The sequence below is a fragment of the Gymnoscopelus microlampas genome (genome assembly GCF_963454915.1).
Source record: "Gymnoscopelus microlampas genome assembly, chromosome: 18".
NCBI classification, from domain to species: Eukaryota; Metazoa; Chordata; class Actinopteri; order Myctophiformes; family Myctophidae; genus Gymnoscopelus; species Gymnoscopelus microlampas.
In genome coordinates, this window is record NC_139955.1 from 17,074,994 (window position 1) to 17,099,197 (window position 24,204).

The window sequence follows — 24,204 nt, forward strand, 5'->3', positions numbered from 1 at the left end:
TCTAAAGTGTAGTTGCTTATTTGGGCTAATTAATATTTAAACCGGTGGTTCTCAAATATTTTTAAGTCATGATGGACCCTCAAATGTAATGTGTATTTGCCCCCTAACCCCCGTCTGAAAATGTTTTGTGCCAGATTTGTGTTCCACTTTTTTTTATTTTTTGTATTAGATCTAAAGCTGAGCTTGTAGATAAAAATAGCCGATGTACAGGTTTAACGCGTTCATATCGCTCCTTTTGGGCTTGTTTTCACAGACCTGGGTTGCTTATTTCTCTCACCTGGCAACAACTGGTCATAGGGTGTCGCTTGCCAAAAAAGGACAGATCTACAAGCTACACGGCGAGTCGCGTCGCGACCGCGTCGAAGCCTTGTAGATCTGTTCTTCTCTTGGCGAGCGGCGACACCGTGGTACCGCAGGTTATAAGTGAGGCTCTATCATTGGCAGAGAGACAGTCGCCATGATACAGCAGCGGAAACGAGCCTGAAGTAGAGCTAGAAAACAAAAGAGAACAGAACACGCACTCACTCAGTCCTCTCGATCTGGTGGTTATGCTTTTGCAGGTAAAAGAAAAACAGCATTTTAAACTATTTATTATTGTTATCGTCATTGTCGACAACAACCAGGGACGGGAAAATGTTTAAAAATGTCTAAATCGTTTTTGTTTTTTCGAAGCGACGGTTGTTTCATTTTTTTATTTGTGAATGAAAAGTCGGGTCAGCTCCGAAATGTTTTTTAAGAAGACGCGTTAGCTTGTGGGGGCTAGGCGAGTTAGCCGACGCTAAGCTAAGCTAACAGTTCAGTTCTGCCTGACTGCTGTGTGTGGCTGCATTCGGGGTTGCCATGTCCGGTTACTATACGCGTCTATAGGCCTGTTTTTCTGTGAAAGTTGCTTGTAAATATTGGTGGTGGTTTCTAAAGTGTAGTTGTTAGTTTGGGCTTTTTCCTAATGTTGTTTAAACCAGTGGTTCTTAAATATTTTCATGTCAAGGACCCTCACACTAACAGGTATTTTTCCACACGGACCCCCCATCTGAAACATTTTTAGTGCCAGGGACCCCCATACCAGATTTCTGTGTTTTTTTTTAAATTAATTTAATTATTCTAAAAATGTCACCCCCCCCCCCCCCCCCCCACAGATTTTTTTTTTGGAAAAAGCTTGTATATTGGCTGTTTTCAAACGGCTGATGAATATAGATTTGAAGTGCTCATGTGTCGCTTCCTATGGGCTTGTTTTCACAGAACTGGTTGCTTGTTTCTCGCCACAATCTGGCAACACTAGCTGCATTGTGTTCGCTTTAGCTGTAGGCTAACTAGCTATGTGGCTAACCCGTTAGCTGTAGCTGTTAGCTTTAGTTGTAGGCTAACTTAGCCTATATCTATGTGGCTAACCCGTTAGCAGTAGCACCCTGGTTTGCTTCACAGCAGACAGTGATGTCAATGCTTGGCTCTCTGGGCCTAGCAGCTCTTAATGCGCAAGTCCGTGTTGTTGTTGGAATTACATAAACAACAAAATGTGCGTTTGGCTTTTTTCACGTTGTATTTTCCTCTTAATTCACGCCATTTGGTGACGCAGACGGCAGCTAATTGGCCCTTATGTGTATTTTTTTAACGTTTGTTTGCCTCCTTGCTTTGGTGCCTGTGAAACTAGTGTTATATTCACACACCATTGAGGCTAGGCTAACTAGCTTAGCTACAGCGAGAAGGCAAACGATTATTTAAAAAACTAGCCATATTTTGCAATTGGCAAACTCGTGTGTCCTTATTAGTCCGTTTGTTAACAGCCCTGCTCTTTACATTTGATGTGTAAAGGATTGTTGTTGTGATGATATCACTTCTTCTCCTTCACTCTTATGTAACTAAGCGGACACCATTCATAGCAACAAAGCTGGTTAAATGTTAATTGGACTATATTGCAACTAATGCCTTGACGTTCATGTTTTAACTTGACAGTATTTCGACTTTTTGTATAGTTGTGCTTTGAATGCTTTGCCTGACTTCATGATGGTTGTGATTCAAAACGTCTGAACTGGATTTCTTCACCTGTACAATATTGACACCAGGTGGTCCTGCTGGTACTGTGTATTCACATTTAAACATGGGATGTTGGCTTTTGGAATTGCCATTTGTTGCTGAAATAGACGAAACTAAAGAATTGTGTTCCTGTGTATATATGGGTTGTGACACATAAAATGCTTGGTGTGTCATAACTGAAGTCCTTATGTGATTGGCTTGCTTTTAAATGAAATCAATGTAACTTCACTCCCACAGTGTTACAGGAATGCCCAAGGAAAAATATGACCCGCCAGACCCTAGGCGGATGTACACCATTATGTCTAGTGAGGAAGCAGCCAATGGGAAGAAGTCATACTGGGCTGAGCTTGAAATCAGCGGTGAGTCCATGGATGTGGTGAAGGGACACTTGCACTGGTTACATTTTCATTGGGAAGTGCATCATGACACTATGACTCACAGTTTGTTTACTATCCATAAAAGTTTTCCTGACTTGAATCACACAAATGCATAGTTGTCAACCAGGGACCTCATTCTCCTGTGCATGTTTGTCTACCTTCCATGTTTCCTGACAGGTCGAGTAAGGAGTCTCAGCCCAGACCTGTGGACTCTCACCCACCTCACTGCCCTGCACCTCGGTGACAACTGCCTGTCACGCATCCCACCCGACATTGCCAAACTACACAACCTGGTGTACCTGGATCTCTCGTCCAATAAGATCAGGAGCCTGCCGGCAGAGCTCGGCAACATGGTATCTCTCAGGTGAGTCGACTGTAAATATCTGAATTCATCCCCCACTAATTAGGCAAGGCTTTATTGTTCAGTGGAAAAGAGAATGGAATAGCTTTTATGCAGTTGACCCAGATTTCTAGTGCGATATGCTACATGATATCCATAATGTTAGGGACTTTGAATTATGGCCTGGGCATGTCATAGATCCTTTGACACTGTTGTCATGGAGGTTTGTTGCTGGATAATGCCTGTGAAAGGTGAGGAGGTAGTTACGTCCTCCTCCATAGGGCACCTTTTTGATTCCTATATCTTCCCTCTTGTCTTCAACAGGGAACTTCTTTTAAATAACAACCAGTTGCGGGTTCTGCCATTCGAATTGGGGAAACTGTTTCAGTTACAAACACTGGGGTTGAAAGGTGAGTGCTTAAACGATCAATTATAGGAATGGAACGATATGAAAATTACATGTCACGATTATTGTGGCTAACATAATTGTGATTAACAAAACTTAAAATTACGCTTTTTTAACCACTTGAACTCCCAGCATCCCTATTCTGGGGGGAACTTTAGCCAAAAATAGCCGATCTAAAAGCACACAACGTGTTGTAGAGTGAAAATGGTGCACCAAATGCGCTCTTTAAAGGTCCGTTTTATCAAGTATAGAGGTTTAAGTGGTACTGAATTTGCAGGTCAACAAAAGCTAATTCACCCTAGTGTATGACGGAGGACAATTTCACCATAAATTCTCCGCGCCTATTGTGACACGACTATGAGCGGTTTCTTATCACAATTAACAATTATTGTCCCATCCCTAATCAATTACATTATTATTCTGTTTGGCTGGAGATCATGCAACACATTTTGCTCTCTCCTCAGGAAATCCACTTGCACAAGAAATCCTGAGCCTCTACCAGGAACCTGACGGCACGCGGCGACTGCTCAACTACCTGTTGGACAATCTGGCAGGTGCAATTAAGCGCAGTGAGTCCTCTGTGGATGTCAATTGAAAATGAAGCATGTTTTCTAAGCATGTTTTCTAATTCAGTGGTTCTCAACCTTTTCAGGCCGTGACCCACCCGAAAAATCATATTTGAACTGGGGACCCCCCCAAAATCATATTTGAACTGGGCACCACCCACAAATCACAGGGAACCTTTTCAAACCCACAGGTTGAAAACCACTGGATAATTGACAGTCTGGTTAGGCAAGGGAAACAGGGAACCCTAGAGTTGTCTCATTTGTCTTGATTTAATTAGCCCTCAATAACTAGTGATTTTAATTATATTGCTGTTCAGAAAATTATAGCCTTCAGGCTGAGCTCTCTAGGCTCAGAAAATGATAGCCTCTAGGCGAGAATTCCTGACCGCAAAGTTTAAAATGTAGTTTACATGTCATAGACGCAGTCTATATATCCATGTTTGTTCTGCCCATGTTGAGCTCTCCTCTCCCCCTCTTCAGTACCTTCAGAGCAGCCTCCGGCTCGGTCATGGATCCAACTCCAGGAACCTGACCGAACACGACCCTCAGGTAATGGCCAACCTGACATTGTGTGTGTGACGGCCACACACAGTGCTGTCAGTTACCTAACCAATACAAGTGTTGCTTTTTTTACCTGTGTGATTAATTTCTTTTAGAAAATGACAGATCTATAGTCTCTCAACAAATTGTGAGCGTGTAGATTCAAAGTGTTTGGAAATAGGGCTTACAGGGTTAAACACTACTTCCATAACTTTTCACTACAGATATTACAGCCTTGAGTATCGGCCAATACTGATGCAGTGCTTTTATTTTATTTAGGTCGATACCGATATCAATCCGATACAGCACGTATTTCTGTCTCTATTCTGACTGATATCAGGCAGGCAGAATACTTGTCATCTTTACTTTATTACTTATTTCGTACTCTGAAATGTTAAAGTCTTGATCAAGTGATATCACTCAGAAAGCAAAATGTACTTCCCCAGAATAATAGTCCACAACACGTTATGAGAAAAACCCTTTATTAACCAATGGGTTCAACTTTAAAATGTAAAATCTAACTGCAGCATTAAACAAAATGAATAATAAGAACTTGTGTAAGACATCTTTAACATTTCTTGATTGAAGTGCTGGAGTGGACTACTAGAGTAAAGTGCTTGGATTGGATTCTTTTCCACGCAGTCCGATTCACTTTTTTTGTGCTGAAAATCGGGCCGATATCGATCCAAGTATCTGATGGGGACAGCCCTATCCATCACTGTGCACTTGAAAATATGAAATGGCTCTAAGACGAAACACTTGTTCTTGTCTCCCTTCAGCGTTGTTTTCTGTGATGTGCTACAATGTGCTATGTGATAAATATGCCACACGACAGCTATATGGCTACTGCCCATCATGGGCTCTGAACTGGGAGTACCGGAAGAAATCCATCATGCAGGAGATCATGGGCTGCAATGCAGACATAATCAGCTTGCAGGTAAGCAGTGGATGTCAAATAACAGTTGGTGAACAACATTCTTATGTTGTCGCCAAGTGCAGTGGAGAATACATTTAGCTTTACAATCAGGTGTCAACAATCTGATATGAAATGAGGTGTGTTAATGTGATTTCAGGAAGTGGAGACAGAGCAGTACTACAGCTTCTTCCTGCCTGAGCTAAAGGAGCAGGGTTATGAGGGATTCTTCAGTTCAAAGTCACGGGCAAGGACCATGTCTGAGTCGGACCGCAAACACGTGGACGGTTGTGCAGTTTTCTACAAGACAGAAAAGTATGCAGCTGTAATTGTTTTAAATCTCCCAACATAAACCTAAACTTGACCTATAACGGGCAAAAAGTGCCTTTTCAAGCAGAGCAGCAAGCAGAATAATCAAAGTTGCATGACACTGATACCCAGAAAAGGATCATAAGACAGGCCGTACATTTGCATTTTCAGTCTTGGGTAAGTAGACAAGCCTGGCAGCAGCACTGAGATCTATTTGCCCTGTTAATGGTGGGGCTGGAAGGTTTGCTCGGCTGCTGCTCGGTTTGTCTGTCCACGACTTTGGGCCAAAACGACATCTTAAACTACTGGCCGTATTGTCATGGATTTTTTGTTTTTGTTTTTTCGTGCTCGCCACAGGATTAACCCTACTGATTTGAATGACCCTGTGGCCTTTCCTCTAGCGCCACCATTTGTCCCAAATTTCCACGTGCACTCTTTACACGCAGGCCAAATCTAAGTGAAAAGTTGGCACTATGTTTTTCACGTTTACACTAGTATTAACAATGGGTGTTAATCCTACAGTGACTATACAATGACTCCACATAGTAATATATTTTAGCATAATTTTTAGACTGTTTTTAAATGTATTTTTAATTGCTGTGGTTGATGCGTTTGCTAATCATTGATAAAATCAATGTGGTGTAGACTGTTTGTAGCAGCTGGTACATTGCCATAGCAATTTATTTTACCCTCACCATTATAACAACAATGGCTTCTTAAGAGCAGTGAAATGCATACGCAACACTTAACAATTGAGCGTGTTGTTTTTTCTGCTGGATCCATTGCATAACGTTATTGTTGGGATTCTATGAATATTTGACATTAACGCTGTCTTCATCTTGGGGTGTAACTTGTGTCGTGATATAATTATTGGCTTTATTTGTATAGCACTTTTCTCAACTTAACTCTTTGACACGCACGCACAGGGTTGTCAAAGTAGAGAGGGAAAAAAATAATCCATTCGCGATCCTCCATTCAAGAGCTATGGCCGTTCAGTTAGAAATGGACTTTGACAATCAGCTCCCCTGAGGTAAGCGTAGTTAGGTCCCTGATGGCAAGTGTTTGATCTGCTTTGTTAATCTGGATTTAGGAACGACCAGACCGGATTTACTTCAGGTTCTGGGAGCAAACCAGCCAAAGGTCTAAAATATAACTGGGAGCCACGCCCATCTGAGCTTCAAATGCTATCAGTGAAACATGCAAATCAATTCTAAAATGAGCAGGTAACCAATGCAACGATGCAATAACGGTGTTAATTAACTTATGGAATTAATTACATAAATTAACACACTGCGCTAGTTGTTGCTCCGTTATATGATGGCTGATAGATCCAAAAGTTATGGAAAGGGAACCTGTGTCTGTGGCCCTATATTGTGGGGGGGGGGGGGCGCGCAAGTCTGTTTTTGACAGGCTGCGCAATTTACCTAGGCAGCGGCTGAAATCACATGGCACAACTGGTTGAGAGCGAGAGAGGCAGAGATACGAAGGGTGAGAGAGATCAAATCATTTATTTTTCCGTTCCCACAAAAATATACAGAGACTGGGCATAATTACAAACAGTGTTTCATCATGATTCATCTGTGATTTCATCCGATGGAAAAAAAAACGTTTCTTTTTTTTCCAGTTAAAACCCTTGCATATGCATTCTAAACAAGCTGTATGCTTGAGGAATGGGAATGATTTTAATATTTTAAGTTTTCGAAAGAATAGTTCTCATGTTTTCCCTCCTGCTAAAGGCATGTTTCAAACTTTAACCTCTCCTAGAATATTTTGTAGTTTTGTTTTCATTTCTTTTTTCAGTTGGGATAATTTTTCCTTATCCTGATCTACTGGTATTGTGCCATTCCTTAAATGGGCTCAATAGGCCATTTTAGTGTTCTCTTGAACTGGTATTTGGCTAAAAGTGACATAATTTTCCCAATCCCATCATTTGCTGACTCTGCTTGGTTGTCAAATCTAAGCTGTGATCATTTTGAATTTAATTTTATTCGATTGGTGAGGTCTGCAGGAGCGTAATCAAACTAGGCTCTGAGATGTTTTGCTTACTTTCACATAGATTATTAATCACCTGAGAAATTAATCAACTTGGTGGTTGCTATTGGTTGATGTTTATTCAATACAATAAGTATGATAATTATAAATGTGGTAGTTTATTCATAATCCTTTTTGTTATGTTTTTGCTACTAGTACTACCCTCTATGGACACATTTATGTTTGAGTAAATAATACAAAATGCATTTATACTGCAGTCAGTGCAATGTACCAGCCATGCTGATACAAATTCCTTGTATTTGTAAACATACCTGGCAATACAAATAATTTGGATTCTGCAAGGTGCAGGACTATAGATATAAAATAATAGATGGGTAGCGCTATAAATTATATCTAACTTTATATCTCTCCATTTAGGCTGGGGCAACCATATTGCTACCATAACAATTCATAGAGAACACTGCATCATGGAGGCCATATCAACATGTGGAAACTATTGATTGCTTACTGTTAAATGTTTAACAGGGACACACACAGCCTTGCTATACTTTTATTTTTTATTGATCAGTAGCATTCGTATGCAACTCCATTCATAATACGTTGCCAAACTTGACTGAATAATAGTTAATGTTGGCTAAACAACATTGCGTGGTTAATAAGTAATGTGTGTCAGAATTGTTTAGCTCAAGTGTGGTGCGAGAGGAAAGGCAATGGATCAGCAAAATGGATATCGGCAATTAGATTTATCTTTTGTACACCTGAACGTTGTCCCGAACGTGGAATTAAAATTGACTTGACTTTTGGAAAGGTCAAGGGGTCACTCAAAAGATTAGGGTCATATTCCAGGAAGCCGGAAGCCTGAATGTACACAGCAAGTTTCATGGCAGTCCAACCAGTAGATTTTGAGTCTTCTATTGTGTGCAAGTGGAAATATTGTCATGGGTGGTGCATTAAAAACCAGACAATTTTGGATATCTAAACTAGGCGGAGTGGAATTGTCAAGACAGCCTTGTTTCTCTTTACTCCCTGTATCATTGTCGCTCAAAGCAGGAAGTGGACAAGAGGCTAAAGTTTGCATAGAAACATGGACAAGACAAATGTTAAAGCTTTATTTGCCACTTCTGTCTCGCACAACACTCATACAATGCAACACCACATGCTCCTAAAGCTCACACAACTTTATGATTTCAGCAACAAAAAAGAAATGTTTTTTACAGTGAGCTCAATCCAACTCCTTTCTTCTTTACATTAGACATCCTCAGTTATTTGTCCACTAGTTGTGAAACCTTTGCTCAACACTTTGCTTATAGAAAGCCATGTCGTATAACAATGACTTGTTGGGGTTGACCTCAAAATCTTGAAAACATGACTAGCTTAAAAAGCCTAGTATGAAAGGGGGTCAGTGCTTAACTGTAGAATTCTTAATGAACAGTCAAATCAGCCCAGGGCTTGTACTAAAGCACAAATGTTTGAACATGGACTAAGCCAGCCCTGGGCGATCCTTAGCCTCGGGCTTGCATTAACCCAGCACATGAAAGTGTGAAAGCACTTAATCTAGAGAGGGCATGATGTTTCTGAACTTCTGAGACGTTCCCGATCTGTCTGCTTCTAACTGCAGTGCTTCTAACTGCCATCTCCAGGTTCAGTGTGGTGCAGAAGCATACGGTGGAGTTCAACCAGCTGGCTATGGCTAACTCCGAGGGCTCCGAGGCCATGTTGAACAGAGTGATGACCAAGGACAACATTGGAGTGGCGGTTCTACTCGAGGTCCGCAAGGAGATGATGGAGCTCTCCTGTGAGTAGGAACCCTATTGTGAATTTCTGGGCATTTTGTTTGGGTGCAGAGTAACTATAAAGTAACTATAGAATTTCGTTAGACACTATGTTAGAAATATCAGCGCATTAGGGAGTGCTGCTGTTCTGCACATCAACACAGGGCCGTGATACGGTCTGAAGCATGCTATTGAGTACAACAGCACAACTATGAAAGTGTTATTGCTTTTATACAACAATTCTACAAGTGGCTTTTCTTGATTTACGGTAATAAGCGACAACAGGTATTTATTATATTAATATTTGGCTCCACCAATACATAGTTCCGCGACTGGACTTTTTTTGGGCAGCCCTCCAGTACATTCTGAATGGAGGCCTGGTGAAACTTTCATTTGAAACAGTGGGTAGAATGAGCAGCTCACTCGCTGGGGATGACTAAACTGTAATTAAGTTGCGACAAGACCAGAGTCTGTCTGTTATACTGACCAGGTGTGAACCAAACTTGTCAGCAAAATTGAAAGAGAAATGTTTTAAAACATTGCCTGATGTATGCACCTTACAACATAAACTAAAATGACACAACAGCTTTTGTTGGCGTTACTTGCTGCAGTCGCCATATTTGTTTCACTGAGTACTTAGTAGTAGTATATTTAATATAGACTATTGTTGTCACCTTGGAGAGCCCTTCCCCCGCTATAGATGAGACCGGCAAATGCGTCGCCGCCAAAGCCGTGCCCCTTCTCGGAGGCATGATCTCTCCTTTTTAAACCTATCATTTCATAATACTAAAGAATTTTGTTTACAGCTCCAACCTGCTGATGTCAGGTCCGATTACTTCCGCAGTCCGCCCATCTTGTTGACATCTGTTCCTCTGCATTTATTTTATCTTTTTTTAATTAATATGTGCTTGTGTGTAAATGCATCCAGAGACAGACTTATGGACTGCGGAGGTTATCTGACGTGACGTCAGCAGGTTGGAACAATTGTGCTGTAGTTAAACAAAGCTGTCGTTCTCAACTAATACTTGACAAAACATTAACAATTTAGTATGGAAATGCTCTGAATATTTCTAGCTTGACGTTAATATAATAAACTAGAAAGTGTGCTCATAGAATACAGTTCTCCGCCAGGCCGGGTTGCCTACCCAGGGCTAGCTAACTTTGGTCATGGCCACTTGGAATGGGATCTGAAAAATAAAACGTATCAATCTTGATCACATGACCCCAGAGATTACGTGTAACGATTTGTTAAGTCTGTAGGAGATGTAGAAAAAAAGTGTGATTTGAAAACTCAATATGGCAGAAAATGTAATCTGGCACAAACGGGGCCTATAAGTGAAACATTTGGGGCAGTGGTTCTGCTCTGGCCTCCAAGCAGTCCGTGCACAGTTTCACGCCAATCAGTCCAACGGTGCCGGAGATTAGCTGGCAGACTGACAGACGAACACACACACACACACACACACACACACACACACACACACACACACACACGGATACATGGAAGGATGGACAGTAACATAGTAAAACATAGTCTCGGCATGGTACAAATTTAGGTCAGATTGCATAGGTTTACAATGGAGAGATGCCCCCTGTAAGAAGGGTCACAGCTTTAGTGGTGACGTGTTGCCAGCCTGGTATGCATGTCAGCAGCTCCGCCCTCTTCTATCCACTTTTCACTAAAACATTCCCAGGCTTTCTTTCGGAGAAAGCAAGGCTGGGATCCGAGGTTAGTTGCCAGGCAACACATAAACATTTTCCTGCACACTAGCTTGCTTGTGTAGGTCTACATTACAGCATGGCCAGGCCAGCTACTTTGTCAACAGACTCTTATTACACAGTTGCACAATAAAGGGAAACAAATTTGCATGTTGACAATTTCTTTGGCATTTGTGTTGACAATTGCTTTGGTGGCATGTGTAATTCCAATGATCAGACTTTGTTTTCTGCTCTCCATTGTGGAGCAGACTGTTGCTTAATATAAAGGATTTTTTATTGTCTTCGAATTTCGTAAAAAGTTAAAACAATCGAGTAAAACTATATGCTTTGAAATTGTATACGTTATAAGCAACTTCAACTCCGTATTGTTCCTATCCTGTCCTAAAACTCTGCTTCATGCCGTTCTTTTGTCATTCTTCCCTTTAGCGGGGAAGTCTCTCCATGGCATGGAGAAGCAGCTGCTACTGGTAGCCAACGCACACATGCACTGGGACCCAGAGTACTCTGACGTCAAGCTGGTCCAGACCGTGATGTTCCTGTCAGAGGTGAAGAACATTGTGGACAAGGCCACACGCAGCCTAAAGCTCTCGTCTGTCTCTGGTGAGACCAACGGCATCCCTCTGGTGCTGTGTGCTGACCTCAACTCCCTGCCTGACTCTGGTGAGTGAGGTGGACTATTGAACATATTGGAATATATTGAATATAGGATTGATGATCGGGTTTCTTTCCAACACCTTCGTGACATTTCACCGGATTATATGACCGCATTTGTGTTAGTAAAGTCGCTTTTGTATTTTAGATGGTTCTGAAAATCATTCTGTCTGTATTTCTAAATGCTCTCTAAAGTAATCTTGCCCGTTGAAGTCTGTATTTCGGTAGAGGTGATTGACAAAACGTGAGGTTGTATAAAGTTTAGGGCAAAAAATACAGACCGTAAAAGCTTGATATGATACTGCCCAAGCCTAAAAGCCTCTAAAATGAATTGATATACGCTGATAATAAAGTCATAATCAATCTGATCCATTGATTGCCTTGAAGCTAATAATTGTTTATTCTACGGATGAAAGATGTATATATATATATATATCCCATTGTTTACCCTACATATTTTCCACAGCGGTGCTGCTGCTGAAATATAAACTCAGACAGCTCTGTGTTCTCTTTACGCTATCAGTTAATAGACATTTTAGGCATTTGTCAGCATTTTTCTTGTTATCTCTGAGCACACAACCAAATTCCAAATCTCTGAGCACACGCAACGATCAATGTTTGAATATTATGTGAATATTCAAGAGTCTTGCAACTTAACTCCTTCACACTGCATCGCCTCCCAAAAAGAACAAATTTGCAGGTTATCGTGTCGCGATGCAAGCCTTAAAGAAAACGTAATAATTTGATTGGAATATGCAAGGAAACTTCTGTGAATAAACATTTGTAAGATCATCTTAATAGTCTCGCATACAAAAAAATTGAATCCTCGGTATTGCCCATGCACTGAGTGTTTTGCCTGGAGGCGGTCCACAGGGCTACCCTGACTCCGTGACACATTTCAATCTCCGACACCTGACAGACTTATTTTGATGGCACGCGTGCAAGAAAGATATTAATTGCCGCTGCTACAACTTCATCCTAGGGGAAAGACTTTACAGAAATACATTTTGCTAAACATCGAAGTGGAAACTGAAGGTAAAAGGGAGGTTTTCTGTTCCCATGTGCGTTTCATGACACTACGGTCGCGTGAATATTGTGACATGGTTATTTCGGGTTAACATGACCTCCATCTTACTCTTCCTGTCCAGGCGTGGTGGAGTACCTGAGCACGGGTGGAGTGGACTGTACCCACAAGGACTTCAAGGAGTTGCGCTACAACGACAGCCTGATCAATTTCAACTGCAACGGCAAGAACGGCACGTCGTCCAATGGCAGGATCACCCACGGTTTCAAGCTGAAGAGCGCCTACGAGAACGGCCCGATGCCTTACACCAACTACACCTTCGACTTCAAGGTACCTGTGCTGACTATATCATTGACATTAACAGAGCTGTGAATAACTCGCCACATCATACTATAATTCTAGTAAGGGCGTAGTGAAGGGCGTAGTGAGTAGTGAAGGGCGTAGTGGGAGTAGGTGAAGCTACCCGGTTCTCCTCAGTGGCTGGACCAATTGCTCTGATTTTGCACACAGCCATTGACCATTACCATCTGAACTTAACTGTGAAGCCCGTTTTTCAATTTCACCAAATCTCAGCTTCTTATTAGCGTTTTTGTGTCAAACACTGTCGCCATGGTTACGGGGCTGCCCAGCTATGGGACGAACTGCCTCCCGGGTTGCCAGATCATGTGCGCATATCCCCCCACGGATGCGTCGACCGGGTATGGTCTAGTGATTTTTAAAACATATAGACTTAATGGAAATCATCCTCATTTCAACACTGGTGCCGTGGCATGTCCATTGACTATGACTCGTGGTGTACTTGCCAGCCATTATCAGAGCTCTGTTTGTTAGATGTTCGAGACAGTCATTGGATTCCCTAATTTATTTTAGCACTGTATGAAAATCAACATGTTTAGACTTGGAATAAGTGGAAATTTGTCGTCTTGTAGCATATTTGGTAGAATCTGTGAATGGCCAGTGAGTGATATGTATTGGTGCTTGTCTGGTGCCTTTCTAAAGCTGATGATGACTATGCAATGATTTATTTGGCAGAGATTTTAAGATGAATGGTTTTCTCATGTGGGAAAAAAACTCAATGTTCCATAGTTGGTATTGTACCTTGTAGCAGTCCTTTTAGATGTTCATTGTCAGTCTTGCATATAATGGGAGGAATTAGAACAGAACTCCTTCAACTGTGGGTTTGGGGCTTTTTGTGTCTACGGCCCACTTAAATCCCCCCCCACAACATTTGCATTTTAATATCTGGATTTGGTTTTGCTCTTCCATAACCTGCGTTTATTATTTTTCAGCTTATGTTGTGGATTGCTTTGTTGTGGAATTTGCTTTGTATCCTTTGGATCATTGTTGTTGAAAGTGCCACTTATGATTGGATCCATCTTTTTGAAGGATGATGGCCCCACATTTTCCTCATGTATTGCAGTAGCATGACAAATTCATTAGAGGTGGAAGAAAATAATTCAGATTCTTGGCTGCATCTCAATGCAGACGTTGCCGATTGTGATTTGATGCACAAATGTCAAATCAATGTTAATTTAACGTAATATTGACAGAACGAAAAGGTGAAACTAAAATGTGACTGTGGTGGCCAGTTTACAGCAACGCTGTATCTTGTACATGCAAACATTTACTGGGCCTACATGTGCATTGAGGATGCATGATACGGATAAATCGGATTCGGTTTTATATTTGATTAAGAACTAACTTCAACATCAAATTGATAATGGTATCACAATATTTCAATTACCCCAAAAATGCAGATTTATTGTTGAATAACTTGATATGAAGGCTATTGGGAAATGACCGTGTTCAAGCACAGCGCCGTACGCAGAAACGCTGCGCACGAGAAAAACATTTTCCCAATGTTGGCAGGTCTGGAGACAGACAGCCCCCAACTCGCTCAGTAGAACAACACTGTACAATCCCGTGTCGTCACTTTGATCTATTCAAAATAACGGGTCAAGCTGAAACGGGCAATCTATTTGGTAATGACGGCAGACACTCGACTGAAAAAGTGATGTTAAATTTGAAGTGTCCTTCACTTCACTGTAAAAAAAAAAGAAAGTGTACCTTAATGTTAAATAGAAACGTTACAAAAGTGTAGGCTTTAATGAATCTGACAGAACAATCTTTACTTACCTCCCTGTATTAGTCAAACTGATCTATTCAATCACAGCATGCAGCTCGGAGCGATTCATATCCGTTCTCTGGACAAGTCCGGGCTTGTATTGTTAAACCACTTAATTACGTAAGCCTATTAAAAGGAGGCTATATAATTTAAAAAACATATATATATTTGGAATAAGCACAGCCTTTTAAGTTTTTAGTGATTCAGAACTGAAAGGCAAAGGTGTTTTCATAAAAATGATGGCTGAATTGTGGCCAAAGAACTCGCCCTATGTTTAATTTGCCCAGCACACATTGTCCAAGGTGCTGTCAAACTGTCTTTGTATCCTGCCCAGATCGACATCACATGAAGATCAATTAATTGTCCATGTTGCCATTGACTTGATGATCTCCATGGCAGTGTTGTCACAATACTGGAATTTCTAACCTGGATACAATATGTGAATGAGATGAATTTCTAACCTTGATGTAATACTTTAATTAGAATTAGAGTTGAATATTAGTTCTGTTGGTTCAGTACTGGTTCTGTCGTAGAAGAAATGGGCTGTTGATTTGATTTTACTAATTGTTCTGTCTGTGTTGACAACAAGACTGGTTTGAGAGTGCAGTTTGATAGACTGGTCTCAGAGTTCAGTAATGGTTCTGTGTTGAAAAAATGGTTAGAGTACAGTCTGTCTAGTAGAATTGGTTCAGAGTTCACTAATGGTTCTGTCTGTGTTGAAAGAAAGGTTTGAGAGTCAATCTCTGGGTCAGTTCGGCGAAAGAATTGGTTTAGAGTTCAGCACTGATTCTATCTGTGTTGAAAGAATAACTTGGATTCAATACTGGTTCTGTGTTGAAAGATGACAATGAACTGTAAACATCGCTAGTACCGGTTCTGTGTTGAAAGATGACAATGAACTGTAAACATCGCTAGTACCAACTGTCAGTGTTGAAATGAACTCGGGGTTAAATAGCTATACTGTTGCTCGTTCAGTGCTGCTTGCACTTAGAGCATCTTAACCTGAGGCGAATCTTGCGTCTCACTCACTCTTTTCTTTCTCAATCTATCTACACAGGGTGTCATCGACTACATTTTCTACTCCAAGCCTCATCTGAACGTGCTGGGTACCCTGGGGCCCCTGGACCCCCACTGGCTCATAGAAAACAATGTCAGCGGCTGCCCTCACCCTCACATCCCCTCCGACCACTTCTCCCTCTTCTCCCAGCTGGAGCTGCTCCTGCCGAACGCACCCCCCCAGGTCAATGGGCTCCACCTGCCTGCACGCAGGTAGTGAGGCCCTCCACACCACAAGGGGTGGGGGGTGGTGGGGTTGCAGCCTGAGCGCCCCCCCTCCCCCTACCTACCAGCTCTTCCCCCTCCCCGCACTGCAGGAGGAAGACAAAAAAACACAACCTGTAAAATAAACGTACAGTGAGATCTGGCCGACAGGGATTTCGTATGTTATAGATGTTCTATTTTTCTTTTCTTTTTTCCCCCTTTTTTTTCATTGAAATTTTTTTATCTGCTCGAGTCAATCCGGTTCGTATAACGATATATTATCTTGTGTTTTGACACCCCTTCCTCCAACTGACCCCCCCCCCTCCCCATTCACACGGCTTATGTGTCTCTTAACTAGATAGGATGGTAGCTCACTCATATTTGTCACGTAGGGCAGCGTGTGGCTTAAACAGATAAACGGAAACATTGCAGAGGGTGATGGGGGAACAAATATGATGGTCTGTCTGTCCTGTACAAATCTCAAACCAGCAAAGACAGCAGACTCGTCTGTCTCAGACCTGCCAGCGTCTTGGGTTTGCTTTCCCCTCACTTCTCTGGGCCTCTAGCCTGCTTGGGGCAGTCTCTCTGTGACGCAGGAGGTTTACCTTTGGGGTTCAGCAACTGTATGTGGTAGTTGATGTGTTCCCCGGAAGTGGGCCTAGTGCAGTTTGAGGAAGAGGTGAGATTTCCTGCTGTCATTCTGTGGTGCTGAGGCCTTGCGCGTCGTCACGGCCTCCCGCGGTGCTACAAGTTAGTCTACACCTCTGACCCCGGCCCTGGTGCAATGGCAACCAAACCCACAGATGCCTAGAGAACTTGACGGCTGCGAAGAACTACTTTTGCCTGTTTTCACGTGAGCAGTGTGACTTAGAGAATGATGTTGTGAGAATTTGAGACTGGCTACCATCCCATTTGCAGACTTGTTTTTACCCCGCTTGTATAGTTGTAAGCTAGGCTAGTCTTATACTTTTGTGCTCATAAAGACCATGTACCACAGGGATTTAGGCTGATGGGCAAAGCAAAGAGGCAAATTTGTAAAGGTTCTTGTCCAGAGAGTAAGAAGTGGCTGATGGGAGTAAAACCAGCATTCCTCTTGCTGTCTGGAGTTGCCATCCAACTCCACACAACACTGAAAAACAACTAATTGCAGGCAGATCTGTAGCACTGTCTCTGAGGCCAGTAGTGACTTTTCCCCAGCCATAAATTCCATACGCAAAAGCAGTGGGTTTTTTCACAAGTGTTTGTACAGAATAGAAATCTAGATTCAGTCTTTACATGATTGTATATGAACCACAAAAGACCTGTTTTCTGGCGTTTTTTGTACTAAGAGTAAATTATGATCAGATTTGAAGAAAAAAAAGATTGTATTGTAAACTATGGCTAAATTTTTATCAATTTAATGTTGAGATGAATTGATATTACCAGCTTGTACAAAAGACGTAGGAAGAGGTTGTTCTAGGCGTTCGCTGTCACTACTTTGCACTCCCTGTAGATGAACTGTTATTAATGAATCAGTATTTTCTTTTGTTTTCTCTACCTGTAAATAGCCACTGAGTAAACCCTGCCTGTTGCTTCTCACCCATTAACAAAGCCATTGATCCACACTGCTGCCACCAGTACAGACAAAATAACATACAAGGATGAGTCAAAGCCCACCAGTGACCTCATGTCTGCACCCCACCGCCCCAACACCATACATGCACACTAGAGACGTGTGATGCAATGACTGACAACCCCAGCAACCCATATGATCTCATGTGTTGTACAAACAGAACATTGTGCCTCACTGTAGCAGTTGTTGTCTTGCACTATTTACAATCAGCGAACGCCTGACCAACCTTTTCTCATTTTATTTTTAAATACTGTCAAGACATTTGTGAAGATTTTTTTTTTGGTCCTTTTTTGGGGTTTTGTTAATGTTGATTTCCTTTTTTTTATGAGCTGTGACAATGTTATGATGTGTATATTCTTCCTATTCATTGAGCTCTAGTAATCAGGTATGCTATATCCACAAACCTTGTTTAGTTTTCCTCTCTGGACTTGGATGTCGTCATTTTAATGCGCCTACTGGAATGTTTTGCGCCCTCCTTGTATCTTAGCACAGCTTCTCTTTTCCTGCCCCAACACCGTTCCTCAGTCTTTCACCATGATCCCACCAATCTTCCCCTTCAGTCCATCAGTGACCTCACCCCGTCCTTTACCCTAATACCTAATCTATAATCCATCGCACCATGGTGTCTCTTTTCAGCAAGCGACACCCTTGTACCACGGAGTATATATTGGGCTTAAGACGCCCCCCTCCCCCCCTTCAATGTTGACCTGTATTACTCTAGCCATGTGTTTTTAAAAATCCCTTTGCTGAACCACTGTATAGTACCCGACCCAGCCCACTGCAGCTAGAGTGCCATCTGTGGTCCCTTACCTCCGTATTGGACAGGTGGAAGGTCCACTCTATTCATCTGTGGTTCCCTACCTCCCTATTGGACAGGTAGAAGGTCCGCTATATTTATCTGTGGTCCCCTACCTCTCTATTGGACAGGTGGAAGGCCCATTGTATTCTGCTTTTGGATAAACAAGGGATGAGGGGAATGGGGCTCGCCTGTTTCTTGCTCTGATAGGCCAGATAAACACGTTGCTATTAATCTGTTTTTGTTTACACTCGGACCAACACGTGAATTCTGACGAAGGTGAGACTCTGTTAATACAACCGACATTGTCCATTTTCTTTTTCAAAACAAAGTGGAATAATGAGCACTTATAGTAGCCCCCCCCCCACTCTCCTTTTCCCATACGATGATGGTATTAGCGTCATCAATTTCTAATGTAAATGTTTTGAAAATTTTTATTTTTTGTTCAAAGCGAGAGGGAAACGAGTAAATAGAAACACAAATTTTGCCCTGAAATCAATTTCTGTTGTCCCGTTGAGCCCTATTTTATTTTTATTTTGTTTGTAATGGAAACCAATGTGTCCAGCTTTTCCTGAACTGCATTAGTATTGTAGATTTAAAGACTAGCTTTTTTTGTAAAGTGTGAATAAAAGATGTATCTCATGTTTCCTTTCTACAAAATATTGAATTGTGGTGTTGTGTAAAATCATGAATTCTATGATGTGTTATGATTGCTACATTGTTTTTACTTTGACGCATTTTTATTTTTTGTCCATATTTTCTCCCATTTCAAAGTACCAAATCCTCGGTAGAAGTGACGGAGAGACATTGTGTCTTGAGAAATTGAATGTTTTCGACGAGGTCGCTTAGGATGAAGTCTAGATTACTTAATGGAGGAATAGAACTCAAGTGTCATTTCTATGGGGGGGTCAAACTTGCACGACAGGGACATTCAAATTTTCAGCTTTACTTGGGAAGTTGCATGTTGCTAGCAAGAGTGCTAGCAGCGTTGGGAATCAAGACAGCAGAGCTGCAGTTCAGGTGGAGTTTAAATTCTGTTGTGTCAAACTACGCTAAATCTGTGCCGCTGCTTGCTAGGCTGCTCCTGTATGCAGCACATCTCACTCTGTGTTGTTGTGCATCACAGTGATTGAATCTGTAACACTAGCTCGCTGCTATCGATGGTCACTGAATTTGAATGCTCCCCCCACACCAACTTTGTGAACCCTCAAAATGTGGCTTTTATGGTTGAAAGAAAACAGGCAAATCACAGAGCCAAGCTTCAATGAGTGATCACATGTAGGTTTTGTTTCGTCACTATTGCATTGTCTATTAGTTGTTGTTTTTTTAGGCATTATAGGGGTGATTTTTGTTTTTCTTTCCCAGGCTGCAACCTTTTTGTATCGGTGCACACCAAAGCTGCTTGTAGTTTTGTTCTCTATTTACATGTAGTGCAATCCCCTTCATATTCACACTGTCAGCTCATAGTCTCCATGAAATGTAGGGCTGTAAGGAAAGCAAGGTACCTCTGCCTTTTCCTTGAATTACATTCTTCATTCGTAATCCACGTTAACTGAGTTTCCCTCAACTCTTAAACACATTTCAGGCTCATTCTTTACCAGAAACTTGGCAATAATACCCAGAACCGTATTCAAAGGTTGTTTTTTTTCCCTTTCGTGTTTCTCTCAGTAAACGGTAGCTAATTCAACAATTCACCCATATTGAGTTTCCTTTATTTAACCTTTCATCTTTGTTCCCACATTCCATTTCTCTTCCAACCTTATCTGCTCTCTTTTCCATCCATCTTGTATATTTACTCATTCTCCTTCTCCCTGCCGAACTAGTGGTAGTTGTTCAATGATCAGGATTGTCTCTGTAGTCAGCTGAGTACATATAATATTGATCTGTGTCACTGTGTTAATGCACTGGACCAACTATTGTTTACCATTCATGAAATACCAGCAAAAATAGAAATATATCTATATATAATAAAACAAAAGAAAAAAACACACTTGCACAATGTTGTAGAATGTCCATTAACCCAGATTGAGAAATCAAGGCAGCTGTTTTCAAATCAAAATAATCTGAATGGTAAACAATGCTCTTTCTGTTGTATTCTTTAGCCGTCCACTCTGCTCTTTGGACTTGGTTTATTATTTTTGTTTCTGTTGACTACAAGTTCTGCTTGTTTCCTTTACACCTACCTATGTATTTTCCTACTTCTGGTTGAAAATAAATTCTATATTATCTGTTTCAAGCTGTGTCACCTCTTTTTCTTTGCAATGGATAGTGAAAATAAATGTATCTATCTATTCTCCTTCTGCTTCCTTGTCTATCTAATTCTTATATTTCCATTTTATCATATTTATTATAGCGCCTTCAGGGGCTGGAGCCAGGCTAGGGCAACTACGTATTATAGAGAAACTATAAGGGACATAATGTTCATTCACTTGTCTGTGTTGCCAACAAAGAATACTCCACCAGGGAAATCATGAATTGAGTACAATGGATACAATTTTGCATCATCCTTTTAGCAGAGCTTTTTATTACTGTACTGCCATATTGTTAAACATGTTAAGATATTCAATCGAAACTCAATGGCTATTACAAACATTCCTGAGAGCAAATCTACCAGGTTTTCCTTGCTATGCTTGTACCAGGTTAAATAATGTAAAAGATGTATTTTAATTTGAATAGCTGAAGTAAAATGCTGGGTCTCTACCATACTTTGAAATCGAATGGCTGTGTGATACTGGAAAGACACATCAATTTAGAAGCAATTTCCATTTTTATCCTCATGGTGGCACCATTAGACCACTTACCGCACTTTCAGCAGTGACCTGTCCAAAGTTGCATGGGTATGACACAAGGGCACACCTGAGCACGTGACGGCTATTGGTGGCCATGTAGTAAATCCTAAAGTTATTTCTCTGTAAAATATTGTCTAATTGAAGGGACAATGGTTACCTGCAAATAGGTTTCTGGCATTATCTGAATGGGCTAAAGTCAAATTATTCATTATGCGACTATGCGATTCGCTTGTAGATCTGTTGTCTGCAAGCAACACTGTCCTGCAGGGGTGAACATGAAATAGGTCTGCTAGACCAGTGGTTCTCAACCTGGGGGTGTCCCCGCATGAGTGGGGGGGGGGGGGGGGGTCACAGTAAGTGACAATTTAAGGTAGTTGTGATTGTCACGCAAGCATGTAGGAGCTCGCCAATCAGAGGCAGTACCGTAGGACCATAGACAGGTATGGGTAGGACGCGCAGCTTGTCAGTCATCGCGGGGAGGCGGGACATGGGAAGTGGAGCAGAGTGTGAGAGAGGAAATTAAGCTTTACTAAATTATTAAAAATGTTAAATCCGAGCGCATTAATGCAGATTAACCGCGCGTTAGTATTGCTCTTTTTGGTACCTTTGAGAAATCTCTGCAACTTCTAAGCGACGAGCTATTAGCCCGAGACGAGACAGTGGTACCCGCGACTACGAGAGAGAGTGCTTTGAGCGACAAGGGACCCTGGATACCGCCTTCCCAAATACAAAAAAGGTAAACAGGGTCCCGAAAGGGGCTAACGTATAGGCTGTCCTGTGTGTGTTGTGTTGTGGCTACTGTTGAAGGAAGTGAGTTGTTGTGACAAGGGTACAATATACATGCATGTGTCTCTTGGTCACTTTTCTTTCTTTGTTTCTTTCTGACACTCAAGGCTTATGGTGTTCCTCCCAACCTACTCCGGAACCCTAGGAGCCATGTACACAGGACAGGTACAAGAGCGGGCAGTACGAATCTCCACACGCCAGTGTGTGTCCAACCCCCCCACCATATCAAGCTCAGCTTCTTCTCAGTCCTGTAGAGTCCAATCTCCAACACAGCTATGAATGCTGTACCCTGATACCTCTTCAACCAAGAGGAGCATGTTACCAACAAGCATCTGTATGGGGGGCTACCAAGGGTGAGTGAGAAGATGGCAGCCGGGAGCATGGCGCTTGGTCGGTCACTATCTGCCATTGACACCGGGAGCTCCCAGCAAGGGAGGAAAGTACTGGCGAGCTAACCAGGTGCAGTGGTGTAAAGTAACTAAGTACATTTACCCAAGTACTGTTCTTAAGTATAACGTTGAGGTACTTTTACTTGAATGGAGTATTTCCAATTGTCTATACTTTTACTTCTACTCCACTACATCTCAGAGGCGAATATCATCACTTTTACTCCACTACAATTATTTGAAAATTTTAGTACCTAGTTACTTTGCAGATATAAATTATTACATTATAAAACATACATTAACCACTTCAGCCCTATTTTATACATAGGCTATTTGAAAATAGCCGATCTACAATGCGACGCGCTGTGAGCTTGTAGATCTGCTATTTTCAAACATTTTTTTACTTTTACTTTTGGTACTTTAAGTACATTTTGATACCATACTTTTGTACTTTTATTCAAGTACATTTTGAATTCCGGACTATTACTTGTAACAGTACTTCTACATTGCAGTATTGATACTTGTACTTAAGTAAAACAGTTGAGTACTTTTTCCACCACTGACCAGGTGTATGGAGAATCGATGTGACTGGAGACGCAGCTGGAGGGCTCATCCGGGGATGAACTAGAGAGAGGTCGAGTAGAAGACATCTCAAGGTAGGACTTTTATTTTTTTTGCTGCTGCTGCTTGTGTTGTATGTGGTGTGTATGCTAATGTGATTCAATCAAGCTGTTCGCCTGGAGGGAGAAGAGTCTAGGACACTTGGAGTGTTGGCCAGAGTGTTATAGGAAGGGAGGGATGGAGGTCCTGTGTTTACTTAAGCTAAGTGCACAGGAAGGGGTGTAGGGATTTATTATGTTCTGTAGGTAGGGGGTGCCATGACCGTAGCTACCTTGTAGGTCATCATCAAGCACAAGACAACCAAGGTCATGGCATCCCTTACCCCCGTCCCGTCTGTAATGTCTCAGTGGGTGTGCGTGTTGGAGTGTGTCTATGTGCACACTGTATGGGTTTTTAGTTCTGTATGGTTTGTTTATTTACTGATGCCAAATAAAAACCTTAACCACTTAAACCCTATTCAATACTTTCACAAATAAAACAAAACAAAAATGCTGAAATACAATGCGACAACATAAGAAAAAAAAATGCCTATGGTCCAAAATAGGGAAACCAGGTTGAAAGTGGATAATATAATTTTTTGGGGGTATAGAAGTTACAATTTTTTTTTTATTGCAAAATGAGTGTGCACAAGGTAGGTAATACATTTCAAAATAAGGCATCACTTTTTGGATCTTAAAATCTTAAAGCACACCTCCTGGACTTGTCTCACGACTACTGTGCCTCGGCACACTGTTTTGGAAAGAGGATTTTGTTTTTTCCCTTTCACCTCAATGTTGGCGGTGTATCAGACAAGTGTTGACGTGGCAGCATGCTTCCAAGCACTTCACAGATGCAGACTTCCCTCTCAGTCTCACTCCCTCTGTCCTTCTCTCCCTCCCTCCGCCATCTCTCTCTCTCTCTCTTTCCTCTCCCTCTCTGAGTTGTAGGCCAATAGTCTGTGTGATGCTGAGCCAACTCCGACCAACACTCTCAGAATACCTCTTTGGCTTCCATGGTTGAGAGTTCAAGTTGTAAAAATCCAGAAAGGAGCACATGAAATATGTCTGTGTGTCAGACTGCGCTGCCAGACCAGACATGCTGAGACCGGAAACCTCCAGAGGTTTCTTATAATTCACTGTATGGTGGAAATGGTGCATGACCTCACAGTTTGTTTGACCTCTGATATTTGCGTATTTGCAAGTGCTATGAC

At 41.7% G+C, this 24,204-nt stretch overlaps 1 protein-coding gene across 2 annotated transcripts; it reads left to right on the forward strand.

Moving 5' to 3' along the window:
* Window positions 1-395: 395 nt before the first annotated feature.
* On the forward strand, window positions 396-20,729 carry LOC311033907 (CCR4-NOT transcription complex subunit 6). Of its 2 annotated transcripts, none has more exons than XM_084041629.1 (12): window positions 396-560; window positions 2,269-2,390; window positions 2,586-2,772; window positions 3,073-3,158; window positions 3,619-3,723; window positions 4,201-4,269; window positions 5,040-5,197; window positions 5,334-5,488; window positions 9,115-9,269; window positions 11,392-11,625; window positions 12,765-12,970; window positions 15,823-20,729. In XM_084041629.1, the coding sequence occupies exons 2-12, from the start codon at window positions 2,279-2,281 to the stop codon at window positions 16,036-16,038; spliced, it is 1,683 nt and encodes a 560-aa protein (XP_083897755.1). In that variant the 5' UTR covers window positions 396-560; window positions 2,269-2,278; the 3' UTR covers window positions 16,039-20,729. The 2 variants fall into 2 exon arrangements, with proteins under 2 accessions (XP_083897755.1, XP_083897756.1); XM_084041630.1 differs by having other exon boundaries at window positions 397-560; window positions 3,619-3,708.
* The last annotated feature ends 3,475 nt before the right edge of the window (window positions 20,730-24,204 follow it).

Bases quoted from the DNA above. Each gene is read 5' to 3' on its own strand.
- LOC311033907 (XM_084041629.1), top strand. From the start codon at position 2,279: ATGCCCAAGGAAAAATATGACCCGCCAGACCCTAGGCGGATGTACACC. The intron at 5,198-5,333 runs GTAAGCAGTGGA...ATGTGATTTCAG, and splicing joins CAGACATAATCAGCTTGCAG to GAAGTGGAGACAGAGCAGTA. The intron at 12,971-15,822 runs GTACCTGTGCTG...CTATCTACACAG, and splicing joins ACTACACCTTCGACTTCAAG to GGTGTCATCGACTACATTTT.